The following is a 13,165-nucleotide window of genomic DNA, read 5'->3' on the forward strand; positions in this document are numbered from 1 at the left end:
CAAGTCCCATAGCAAGATTTCATTTTGTGAAATTAACCATGCCTGCATTTCAAAAGATGATTTAGTAGCTCATACAGGCTTTGAAGTTGCTAATTTTATGTGCCCTTTCGATCTTAAACTTAGAGGGCTTAATTATAATTGGCTTAAAAAGTCAATCAATTGATCATTCAAAGAATATAGTCAATTTATTTAACATCAATCATGCATGCAGGTTAGATGTTAAAATAATTGGCTCAGAGAATCCAATTCAGTTAGATGTCAAAATACTGCAAGGGAACTGGAGGATACAACTTTTGTGATCTGCAAGGACACTAAGGATTGCAGAGTTTCTTTCTTACACAATTCCCATAAGAAATTTGTTTTCTCATTAGCTAGCGAAAAGCAACAAAAATGAAGCCGGGATGAGTATCAACCTACATTGAAATTTCCATGTTTATAATGCAATGCAAGGCAAAACTGCCAGCCTTCTAGTACTTCAATCAACGATCCCTCTTAGAAAGCTGGTCATCCCAAAAATTCATGATTTCTTTCTGCACCTTGTCAATGAATATATACATGCCACACAGTTTGTGAATATCTTTTAAGTGTCACAAATTTTAGTGTTTTCTTCACTATTGACTGCACCATCTCCATTAGAACTCATTCGCTGCAGGGAAAACAAAACAAAAAAAGACAAGTGAAAAACCAAATATCAAAATACAAGTTCAATGCTGTAACGTTGTAGTACTGATGATCATATGGAACTAGAAACCACTTTTGGCCACAATATAAAATCATGAAGCAACATAACCAGTGCAATTTAGTTAAGATAATAACAAACAATTAAAATAAACAGATAAATAATTATATAAAGTCATGGACAAAGATTCACCCAACAACAGCTCTTCACATGCCCCTTAAGCAAGGTAATCCACCATCTCATTGGTACCCTACAGAGAGAGAGAGAGAGAGAGAGAGAGGCAGTTCCGTGTAAAAAAAAATCCAGCAGCATCCAAAAGACAACTTCCAGGAAAGCTGTTTACATTTAGCTGAAAAATATAATGTTGCGGAAGTTGTGTTCCACTAGCATAGTAGAAATAAGAAGGTTGGAGCTCATGACAAAATTGGAGAATGGCTTTTGCTTTCCCTTGGTGGTCTCTAGCCACCCATTTTAGAATCACCAATAAGATGTCATAATCACGAATGTAAACAAATAAGTCCACCAAAATTCAAATGAATTATTCAGGCTGTGGAGGCTTCCCTCCGATAAGCAAATCTCGAGTATCAAATTCTCTCCATTTTTTTTTCCCTTGCCAAATCATGGAAATCTGCCTCTCAGGTAGATCAAAAGACCAAACACTAATGGTATCCAAAGAAAAGTTGAATAAATGCTTTGACCTCCACCAACTTCTTCCCTATTTCCACATGTTCCATATCACTGTAAAGTTGTAATGCTGCATTCCTCTCTCAAGGATATTTTCAAGAATACTTAAGGCACATCAATCAAAAATCTAACACTGCAGATACTAGCAGAGCAGACACCAACACCAATGACGGACAATGCAATAAACCCAGACCACATCACTAGGGAACTTGGAATATTGTTTCAAGGAGTCAACACTCAGGATCTGATGGGCACAATTCTACACAAACTTGTCATCTTCAAGTGGCTTCAAGTAAGGTGAAAAAAAATCATTTCCATGTCCTTAAGATTTCTTCTAATCCTATTTATTGACTGACTCAAAGAAATATGCTAATAGCAAGTCCCTACCATAGGCAGCAGAATAAAGATATGAACAACAGTCCTAAAAATATATCATTCATTCAAAGGTGATGTTGAAGGAGAATCTGATCACACCTTTATCAACCCTAACATCACTTGCCTCCCATATGCTCCCTTCCACCTTGTGAATAGTGTTCCAAGAAGAATGAAGATCCAAGTTATCCATTTGAACTCCAACTTGTCATCTCCAAATTTTGCCACAAGGTGTTTCAGCCTTTCAGGATTTCATTCCTCAATCAAAACTAAAAGAATGCTAAATTAGATACTTCTGGTTATCCTAGCTCCTTCCATCCATTTGAAAGGAACATCCTTTTCTATCTCTCCAAAATATTTACAACACTAAACAATATCTTGGACAAAAAAAGAAAAAAGAACGGCTTAGAAGAGCGAATTTGATAGGCCCTCCCCCTCTTTTACTCCACTCTTCTTTGCAAATCAAACTTCTTCACTATGATGTATATTGCACCCCAAATAGATAATGAAGAAGGATGTGAGAGAATAGAAGCATGGACATGTAAGAGGAAGTAACTTGCCAAGCAATTCAACAAAATAGCAAGGCGATGGGAGTGCTCCTACTCCTCATCCACCTATATTAAATTTATTCTAGTAACATCCACCTAAGCCCCCATATTGCCTTGAGAATTTACTTTCATTTCTTAGGAAACGGTATATATACTATGGCTGCTGCAGAAATATCAGAAGCAACATTTGCTGGAAATTCTGTCTCTTTCATTGTTCTCCATCTCTTCCATTAGACAACCTATTGATTTTTCCCTGAAAACATCAGAACCAAAAGCATAAGCCTTCTCTCGGCTACTTAAATTCAAAGAATAATCAGATTAGCTGGTCCATATGGAAGCTCATCCATCAACTTCCACATTATGTCTAATCAGCAATGTAGAAATGGCAGTCAGCACTCACCTAATGAATACACAACCATAACATAATCTCATGTCTAAACATAATTCTGAAAACTTATATTGCATTAGCATATGTCAGATATACTACATCAATTCAAGAAGCATCAACCAAACAGGACAATAAAATGTAACAAGAGAGATATAATGGGAATTTCAATCCAACATACAAGTTGTGTGCGTGTGTCCAGTCACATAAATGAAAAGAATCAGCATCCATGCATTTCTGATGGCATGTATATGCTAAGCAAGTCGAGAAAAGGTTACTTTGAGAATTAAACCAGTATCAGCATGCTAAGATTCCAAATATTATGTTAATAAGCATGGAGCAACCATTCCAGTCCTCAAACTGCTATAAATCAAGTGACATAGAAAAGTAGGGAGGAAAATGTTCTTAGCATTGCTAATGAGAATATGAAAATTTAATGCGTTGATAAGGAAGTGGTTTTTTGCAACATGTTAAAAGCCTAGGACATTAAATTCAGGACTGATATGGAACAAAACTTGAAATATTGAAATTACCATTCGTTTGCTTATATATGGTTGTATTTTGAGTGATGATTCAGACTTGTTCTCATCCTTGAAGAATTTTTGTTTCTCTATCTCAAATTCTTTTCTAGACTCCTTTCTGGTACCAGCTTGCCAAACTCTACCAAAATTGGGGAGCCAGTTAGCATCCCAACTTTTTGCAACAATTTCCCCTTGCTTCTCCATCTCAAGTTCAATTCTTCTTTTTTCTGCCCATGCTGCTCCCACACGCTTAGGATTCAATTTTCGTGACTTCCCTAACTTCTTATCCATGTGTAATCCTTTATTTGTGAGACTTTTTTCATGTTCTTCACTTGTTTCAAACCAGGGGGGTGGAGCACCAGTATGCACATTTGCTGGACAGCCTCCAGAAGGCAAAGATATTTGAGTCAAAGTCTGCAATACTAATTACAGGAAAAATGGAAAAAATGTCATTGTCAGCACAGCTTCACAGAAACAACAGTCATCCATCTATTATTGGTAAGAAAAACGACAAAAATGTAACTTAAATGAAGATTCTGAATATGGAATACCCCCACTGCAGTCTCCTCCAGAATCAGATCTTTGATCCTGAAGGACAAACAATCATGTTAATAGTTTTCCATAATACATGAATAAGCTGGAACACTACGCATCAAAATACGACTAAAAATAAAAGGCAGAAAGTGATTATAAGGCTGAATCTTCATTAAGATGACAGATATGTGAAATTCAATTGCTAACAAGGGTTATTTTATGCCAAATTTTGCACAAGTTAACTAGTTAATACAGTGGAGTCAAAGGTCAACAAAATTCTGATTCACACAAAAATGTAGGTTTTCCATGTACTCTTGAGAGATGTTTAAGTTTCCTTTGAACCTAGCCTCTCACAGCATAGGTAGTTTGCTGGGCGTTTTATGAATTTTGGATCTACCATTGACAATCATGCTGCTTTAATACCGGGCAACAATCTCTTATCTATAATATTTTTTGACAATGTGATTTTGAAGATTCTTCACATTTGCTCAAATCTGAGACCAGATCCAACCTTCACTGAATTGATTTGACCTCGTACTTAACAACAAAACTAGTGTAGATAGACAGAGGTGAAGCAAGCATAGAATAACATGACACAATATTGAGAAGACAAGAATCCAATAATTGCATGACAAGAATCCAATAACTGTGCATAGCAAAGGAAATAACAAAATTACATTCCAAAAAAACATTTACTAGTATACACTTCAAACAGAAATCTTTCATGCAAGTACGAAACGTTACCTCTCTGTTGCCAAAAGACAAACCAACTGAACCTTTTCCTTTGTTTCCAACAAGAGTAGCTTGGCTGCCTAAGCACATTAGTTAGCAGTTAAAATAATAATAATAATAATAATAATTGAAGAAAAGAAACTCAACATAAAGGAGAAAAACAAAATAAGGCAACAAAAATTAATAATCTTGCACTTGCCTGTCAAATGTCCAACATTTCCCATGGCATGCATGTCCTGAAGACCCACATTTTGCAGCAGTCCCCCTTCCAAAGAAGTTGCAACATATGGACTTGAACCAGCACCTGTGGTTCCACTAACCTCTAGAGGGCATACTCGATACCCCTCATTGGTAAGACTTTGTAAAGGCATAACAGTATGAGAAACAGTTGAACTAAAAGTGTGGTTAGAGTTATTCTGAAAATTATCCTTGTTAGAGGTAAGTTCATATTGGATATCTTTTGACAGCCCAGGTGATGGTCCTATATGTCCTTCGCTTGATGCCGAAGCTGCATTCTTCAGTAATTCACAGCCCTTCTCCCACTGCAAGTGCACATTAGTCACCGACAATATCATCACTATTAGAATCAATCACATAAATTGGTGCAATAACTTTATTTTTTAGAACATGTATATATAAAATCCTTAAAATTCAGGAATAACTCATAAATTACAGCAACATAGCTGCTGATAAGAAAAGAAAGAGTTTGGAAAAAATAATCAAGAAAAGAGAAAGTCCAGGTAGAAAATGTATTCCAGACATGACCATAATCAAAAAATTATACAATAAAACCCATCAAAGGAAATCTATACAAGTACAGTTTTAAATCCTTAGCAGATATATGCATGACATATCACAAAATGTTCTGAATTCAGGAATGATACCATGTCAGCAAAAGTCCCTACAACAAAACAGAGCAAATCAAGGGGGGAAGAAAAAGCTCCTAAATGAAATTATTTCCATATGAACGATACCTAAAACTCTATAATAAACTTCAAAATTTAAAGCGATAGCATATAAACACCAAGGCAAAGCTTTCAGTAAGTAACCATCAGTATTTCATCATGTCTTTTCTTCAAAAGTTCCAGACAGAACAAAATAAACTAGTCGAATCAAATTCTTTGAACCCAGGCTCTTCCAATGCGAACCCTAAACAAGAGGGATTAATTGAAAAGGATGAAACAGTTACCTTAAGGAGCTCTGCCTCGGAAACCCTAAACGAATCGACCCGATCCATCCCTCCCCCGTTCTTCTGTAAGAAACCCTTGATATTCTCCAAATGCTCCAAGCTCGCCAGATGATAGATTGCATTGCTACTGAAAACAAGAGAAGATCACGTGAATAAATCCAAGAAATCTCCAAAAATTATGGCAAAACCACAAAAAGAAACCAATCAAACATAAAAAATTCTAGAAATCACCAAAGCGCAGTTAAAGAAGGGGATCAACCAACCAATCGGAGGCATAAACAGAAGAAATCACGAAAGAAGAAGCGATTACCAGGCGAAGGGGCTGCTGACCTCGTGGAGGTCGACAGCGCAGAAAAGGCACCAGAGGCGGTTGAGTGTGGAGTGCTCGGGGCGGAGGGGGGAGGGGTTGCAGAGGAAGAAGCGAAGGTCTGCGAGCTTCTTATGGAAGCGAGCGAGGGAGGCGGCGAGGGCACGGCGGTGGCTGGAGAAGTACTTGTGGCGGTGGCCCTGGTCATGGTTCAACTTGCACACCTCACAAAACTCAAACTCTCCTTCGCTTCGCCTCTCCTTTTCTTTCTTCTTCTTTGGCACCATCGGCATGGCATTTTTAGTTTTCAACGGCTCCATGGTTTGGGAGAGCAGGAAGAAGGGGCAGCTTGCGACCGTTGGTAGCCACAATAGCTCACTGTAGGTATCCAACGTGATGCTTGCTTTTTAGCGAAAAATGCATGAAACGTGAAGATTAATTTGTCATAACTCAAAAAATAAAATGAACCATCCTAATTTTATATCGGATCAGCTCATCTCAATCATCATGTATTCTTATTTAAAACCATCTTTGGTATTATTCTAAGTTTATCAGCATCACCATTTCTTACCATTAGGGATGAAAGTGGACCGAATTATATCCTTCCGGATCCATTTTTGTATGCAAATTTATGCTAATATTGACAAAAATTTAAGTATCTGACTAATATCTGTATCCGTATTCATATATGCCATGAAAAATAGATATAGATATTGATAGACAACTATCCAATTCATATCCAGATATCCCAATCCTATTTAATTTTGTCATAACACTGATTAACTTATAAGAAAAATATTCAATCATGGTAACATGCCATTGACTTGATTTATCATCCACTTAGTAATATTTTTGATTCTGTGGTCATAAAATTTAATTATCTGACTTATATCTATATTTATATCTGTACTTTCAGTATCCAATTTGTGTTCGTATCCATTTAAAATAAATATGAATATAAATTTTTGTGTTTAACTAATATCCATATCCGTATTTATATGCGTCGGATAAAAGAAATATGGATATAGATATACTGGTATTCAATTCATATCCAATTCAGTTTAGCCCTGCTTACAATATCCATGTCACCTCAATCCTCTCCATTTTTTTCCTATCACCTTCAACATTTGTAGAAATATTTGAATATTTTCAAAAATGTTCAATATAAATTGAAAAGAAAAATTTCTTGGCAATTATGTTGGAAGAATCATACTTCAATCCAATGGCAACAAAATTGTATGTCTACAAAAACTAACATATTGCGCACATGATGCATGCCAAAAAATTGTAATAAAATAATAAAGATTTAGATGACATATTATCATTAGTTTTATGTTGGAAAAAAGTTCAAGCAATCCAAGACAATGCCATATAGTGATTCATATTAACATAATACAATGAGAAGAAAAAATAAAACTTGGCTTATCAAAGCAACAAAAAATCAACCTTTCGTAGCTAAGAGATTGATATCATTAGATCCGAAATTTAATAAAAATCTACATCAATAATTTGAAACAATAAAAATAAAGGGAATAAAATTAAATAAAATAGAAGGTCTAAGTTGCCATAATGCAATTAATAAATTATAATTGAGTTAGGGTAGGTATCTCGATAAAATTTAAAACAATATTACTTTTACGCAAAGTGTCTTAGCATACAATTTAGGAAAAGATATTATATAAAATTGTTTAAAAATAGTTCAATGAACATTTTATTTTAACTCTTTCCTTCATAAGAAAATTACTCAACTATATTGCTTTAGAAAATTATTCCAGATTTGTAGTATAAATTGATTAGATTCAATTTTCAAATATGATGTATCAGAATTTTTTTTATAATTTTGGGATTTAAAAAATCTAAATAAAAGTTCGACATGCCAATACTTGATTCCCAAATTCCTTTCAGATTTCCACTGCTATATGATTACTACTCGCTTATATTAGTTTTCCTTCCAAATTCTTTTATTGTTTAATTGCAGCACCATTTTCTTCCAAATATCATAATAGAATTTAAATTGTCTTTGAGTATCACTAAAATTTTCAGAATTGATTGATGTCTAGAATTGCTATTACTTGATTATGGTTATTCAAATTCTTAAATTTGATTCCCATCACTAATACTTGGTTTTCGAGATACTTCTAAATTTTTATTATTATTTCACTATGTTACTATTTCCTTCCAAATATGCTAGCATAGAGTTTTAATTTCAACATTTAATTATGATTAATTTTTCAAAATATCGAAGTATTCCTCCTAAACCATATTCAGATTGTTATTTATTTCCATAAATAATTGATTTCTAGAATTTAATACCATAAGGATTTCAAATATTTTTTTAAAAAATAGTGTAGCGTATAGGGATGGCAATTTTAGCCGACCCATCGAATATCCAACCTGATCCGATTAGAATCTGAGTGGATATAGATTCTAGAAAAAATATCCAAAATGAATCCAGGTCGGATACTAGTAATGGTATGCTCCATCCTGAACCCAACTGATATAACCTTAATATATATCTCTTTTCAAAATTATAATGATTTGTTATTGTTCACATGTATCCGACCCGATCTAATCCAACCCAACCCTTCTTATCTACTCAACCCAACCCGACCACATCTCTACTTGACTGCACTCGATCTAACCAGAGGTAGGTATTGAGCAGATATGGATATGGAGTTTTTAATTATGGGGCGAATACAGGTATGGGCCAACTTGACCCATATCCGATCTGTTGTCATCTCTAATGGCGGACTACTTGATGCATTATAAAAGTAAAGAGAGGGTAAGTTTGGGGCGTAAAAATGATAGATAAAATCAAGAAAGAATACGCCCCAATTAGAACTCAAATAAACATAGTTAAAGTTGCAAATGGTAAAATCATATGCATTCTTATAACAAAACTATACATGTATCACCAACTTTGTGGTAGGTATACTCGTTGTTTTGATCTCACTCAAATACCAAAATAGTTGAGGATTTGTCAAAGATGAAAATGTTACAAGTGTGGAGTCATGCCCTTGTCTCTTATATCAAAACAATAAATGATGTGATTATTCAGTAGGGTTGGGCTCCAATGCTTTTGTGATGTATAATCCATGTTCTTGGGTATTGTCTTGTTAGAGTACTATGCATATCCTAGTGCATACTTACGATGGGTCCTAAACCAGGTTTGGGGCTCCATACATGATAAGTAGGTGGTTCGAAAGGGGCTTTAATGCCCATCCTTCCTTAGCAGCTCATGAAAAAATAGTCGAGATGCCTGCTTGGGTACTCACTAGGGTACGCAAAGTGTTATACATCTCATTTCTCTCTATTAATGTAATTGGAGATTCAAAAATTCAATAAAATGAATGCATTTCTAGAGAAGGCAATTTAGAAATGATAGAGTTGGAGCTAAGAATTTCACAGAAATGATATACATGGAGGACTACCATTATAATTTTGATCATTTTACTCTCGTAAAAAAAGTATTAAAATTACTTAATCGATCAAAAAAAATTTTTGATTGCTCTATAACGAAATAGAATACCAAATACCTATGTAACTAGCAAATTAAAGATTTTTTGTTGCAATGATCTTCAATATGGAACCTAATTGTTGTAGCAAATTAAAGAAGAAATATTTAAAGGTGCTAGCTTATCAAGCTGGTAAAGTTCTTGGTAGATGGACTAAGTAATCTAAGAAGAAATTATGTCTCAACTCAATTTGGAGGATTAGGGATATTTGTATGAGTAGACAAAAAACACACCTACTATATAGCTCATTACCTACGGGCCCTTCATCAAAAGAGGAAAAAAAAAAATCAAAGTTAATACATTTGAACTTGCGACTAAAACCACCATTCAAGACCAAATATTGGAGGTAGAGGAAAGCTAGAATTTTGATCGTCTACCGAGTTAACCATTGGAGAAGGAGACAGCTTAAAACTCTGGGAAGAGTACCATGTTGATCGCCATTAACTAGGGACAAGAAGAGGATTGAGCTCAATGTGGCTTCTTGTTTACTGACTCAAACCAAATCAATATGGTTGCATGGAGTTGACCGAGTGTTGAACTCATCAGTCTAAATAACAGCCATGTAAATTTCCATCTAGTTGACGCTGGACCTTTTAGCCTGTTTTAGGAGCCCAAGATTCTCCAACAGTAAAAACATGCAAGCATGAGCCCCTAGAGATTGTATACCTTGGGACATTCATAACTTCTGCAGGTGTAGGGTCCTTTTAAGAACCAATAAAGCCCTAGTTCTTTGACTAGGTTAAAGCCACATATTTCAAGTTTATCCTATCGAAAAGAATCCAGGATTGGATATCTGTTCATTGAAAGGCCTGTGTGGAAAGGATAGGATGGCCCAAATCCTATAGGATTTGGAAATCCTATGGATTAAAATCCCATTTTCTTTCCTAGACACTGTTTGAGGATTGAATTATGGGATAAAAAAACAATAGGATTTGGCTAATCCTACAGGAAAAAAATAATGAGTTTTTTTCCTACGATTATTGGGCTCTGTCTTTCCACCCCTATCGTGTCGACGCGCGATCTCCTCCCACATTCCCGCGCTCCCCCTCTTCCGCCTCCTCCCCCTTTCCAACCGCCCCCCCTCCTTCCTCACCCTCCTCCGCCTTCTCATCTCCCTCTCCCACGCCCTCCGTCTCCTCGCCGCCTCCGCCGGCCGCCGCGAGGGCCCCCTCGGCGCCACTGCCCTCAACCTCCTCGTCGCCGTCCTCTCCCGCTCACACCACCACAACTCGCACAGCGTCCCATATGCTTGAGTGAAAACCCCAATCGGAACCAAAGAAACCCTCCGATCTCCCTCAAGTTCTCTCCTTCCCCACAGATCTCAAAAAGAGAATGAAACGAAAAGAAAAAGACACGAGAAGAAAAAAAATGATCAATCTTTGTGAGAAAAGGTCTTACCTTCGAATTTTTTCCGTTTATCCTTTGTTTTCGTTGATTTTTCTTATGATTTCTCTCCTTTTTATCTCTGTTTGACGTCCTCGGAAGTCTCAACCGGGTGGCCGGCTCGGAGGGCTTTGATGGCTAGGTTTAGACAATATAAATGGGTATAAATATTAAAAATAATTTAATTTAATATTAGAATATATATAGATTAGAGTTGATCATGGGTCAAACGATCTGACTGGCCCATCTTGTCTGGCCCACCTAGTCCAACGCTGGACACTAAAAATTAGGCCCATAGGACGAGCCTGAGCCAAAAAAATTAAAAAAAAAAAAATTTCTACCCAAAAATTTAGCTAGGCTGGGAAAAATTAAAAATTGGCTTAACCTGTCCCAAGATAATTATATATATTTCATACATTAATTATATTAACTAATTATATATTATATTAATAAAATACTAGCTTATAACTCATGGGACGCAAGGGATGCTATTTTTTCTTGAACAAAAAATGTATTTTGTGTACCTAATGTTAAAAAATTTATAAATTAAAAAGTCAATATAAAATAAAATATATCGTAAGTAATATCAAGTGTTCTAAATGAAAACATAAAATCAGATTATTTAAATAGTATGATGATAAAAAGTAACTTATTTTTTTTATCTTTTGCTGATATACAAATTATTTTTTAAACAACATTTTCAGCATCAATTGTTTCAAAATACTCATCATTAAGCAAAGCACGACCACTTATTTTCTTCCCATGCACAACTCTTTTCTTCATAGTTTTATTAATAATAAAACTTTCATATTTATTTGCTTCAATCTACAAAAAATAGTTTAGTTATTAATTATTAAAATAAAATAAATAAATATAATCATTCATATATAAAAAAATAAAAATAAATCACTCACAATGGATTTTTTTAATTTTTCTTATCTTCTAATTCATTGTATGCATCATTCAAAATTATTTAAAAAATAATATAGCTTTGTCTTTCTTTTTTGAAATTGTATTCATCAACTTTAAATTGAAAGATATAACATTTTCTTATAGCTTTTTTTATTTCTAAAAAAATAATAGAATCATCATCTTTTTGCATAAAGAGAAATACATAATTTTATATTATCAACTAATCGATTGGATGAATAAAATATGAAATATATGTTACATATACCTTATCCATACATAATTCTTTAGCTGGTTTTTCTATTAACCATTGAGCAACTTTATCAAAAAAAAATAAATGATGTAAATCCAGTATAACCTTTAACATGAAATTGTAATCAGTATGTAAAGAAAAGAAAAGAATAGAATCAAATCAAAATTTATTATAACTAATAAATAAAAAATTATAATAGGTATAAGCAAGAGATCTAATATTAAAATATGTAATATATAAATTTTCTTGATCTAAAGTAGACATTTAAATGCAAAACAAATCTTAGCATGGGATACTTAAACTCTATATTGCATCGTTACACTAAAATCCAATATTAGTACATCTCACTTTTCTCTGATAAACATAATAAGCCATATAGTACTATCTAAATTTTATTTCGATATCGCTAATTAAAACCTCACAATTAAAGATAGTTTTCTATAAATTAAATAATTTAATATTAATTATAATTATATATCTTCAAATATAAATACTAAATTTTAAAATTTTATATTATATATGAATAAAATTTTAGTATTATATAAGTTTACTTATCTGTCCATTACAATCTCACTTAATAATTTTATCTCCTGAATTATCATCCTTCTAATGGACAATGGATTAGTAGAAGCAGTTTGTTAATAACTTTGGGATATAATCTCTTAAACATCATTCACACATGATAAATCTTTACTAAAAAAATTATAAAATTTAGTTAGTAGTTTTTCTATGTAATTTTACAATAAGATAATGAATAAGTAAACAATATCTATGATTAAAACTTTCTACTTTTAGTATATCCAAGTTAACATAAATTTTTGTTGCACTTATAGAGAGTAGATAATGTTCACCTATTATATAAATTTCTTGTTAAAATAAAAATTCTAATATCAAGGAGAAAATTAAAAATATTTTTTGAATACCTCAAAATATTTTAATAATTGTTGATGTTACAATTAGCATGGGATGAGTAAAATTTTAGTTTTACCAATACAATCAGTAGCATTGCCCCAAAGGTTGACCTTTATCCTCAGTCCACTATAATAACATCTAATTAAATTAAAAAGATAAATAATATATTTTTAAATAAATCATATATTATATAAGTAAAATATATACTCAAGCATCAATAGCTCCAAATTTTTTCTTTTAAT

At 33.6% G+C, this 13,165-nt stretch overlaps 1 protein-coding gene across 3 annotated transcripts; it reads right to left on the reverse strand.

The window, feature by feature from the left end:
* Positions 1-219: 219 nt before the first annotated feature.
* On the reverse strand, positions 220-11,002 carry LOC105049009 (TITAN-like protein). Of its 3 annotated transcripts, none has more exons than XM_029265698.2 (8): positions 10,865-11,002; positions 5,955-6,329; positions 5,645-5,771; positions 4,651-4,997; positions 4,468-4,531; positions 3,741-3,777; positions 3,202-3,611; positions 220-646 (listed from the first exon to the last, which is right to left on the reverse strand). In XM_029265698.2, the coding sequence occupies exons 2-8, from the start codon at positions 6,269-6,271 to the stop codon at positions 581-583; spliced, it is 1,368 nt and encodes a 455-aa protein (XP_029121531.1). In that variant the 5' UTR covers positions 6,272-6,329; positions 10,865-11,002; the 3' UTR covers positions 220-580. The 3 variants fall into 3 exon arrangements, with proteins under 3 accessions (XP_029121531.1, XP_073117213.1, XP_073117214.1); XM_073261112.1 differs by having other exon boundaries at positions 5,955-6,354; positions 10,865-10,989; XM_073261113.1 differs by lacking the exon at positions 220-646 and adding an exon at positions 653-2,536.
* Positions 11,003-13,165: the final 2,163 nt, after the last annotated feature.

Source organism: Elaeis guineensis, chromosome 7, assembly GCF_000442705.2.
Source record: "Elaeis guineensis isolate ETL-2024a chromosome 7, EG11, whole genome shotgun sequence".
Lineage (NCBI taxonomy): Eukaryota > Viridiplantae > Streptophyta > Magnoliopsida > Arecales > Arecaceae > Elaeis > Elaeis guineensis.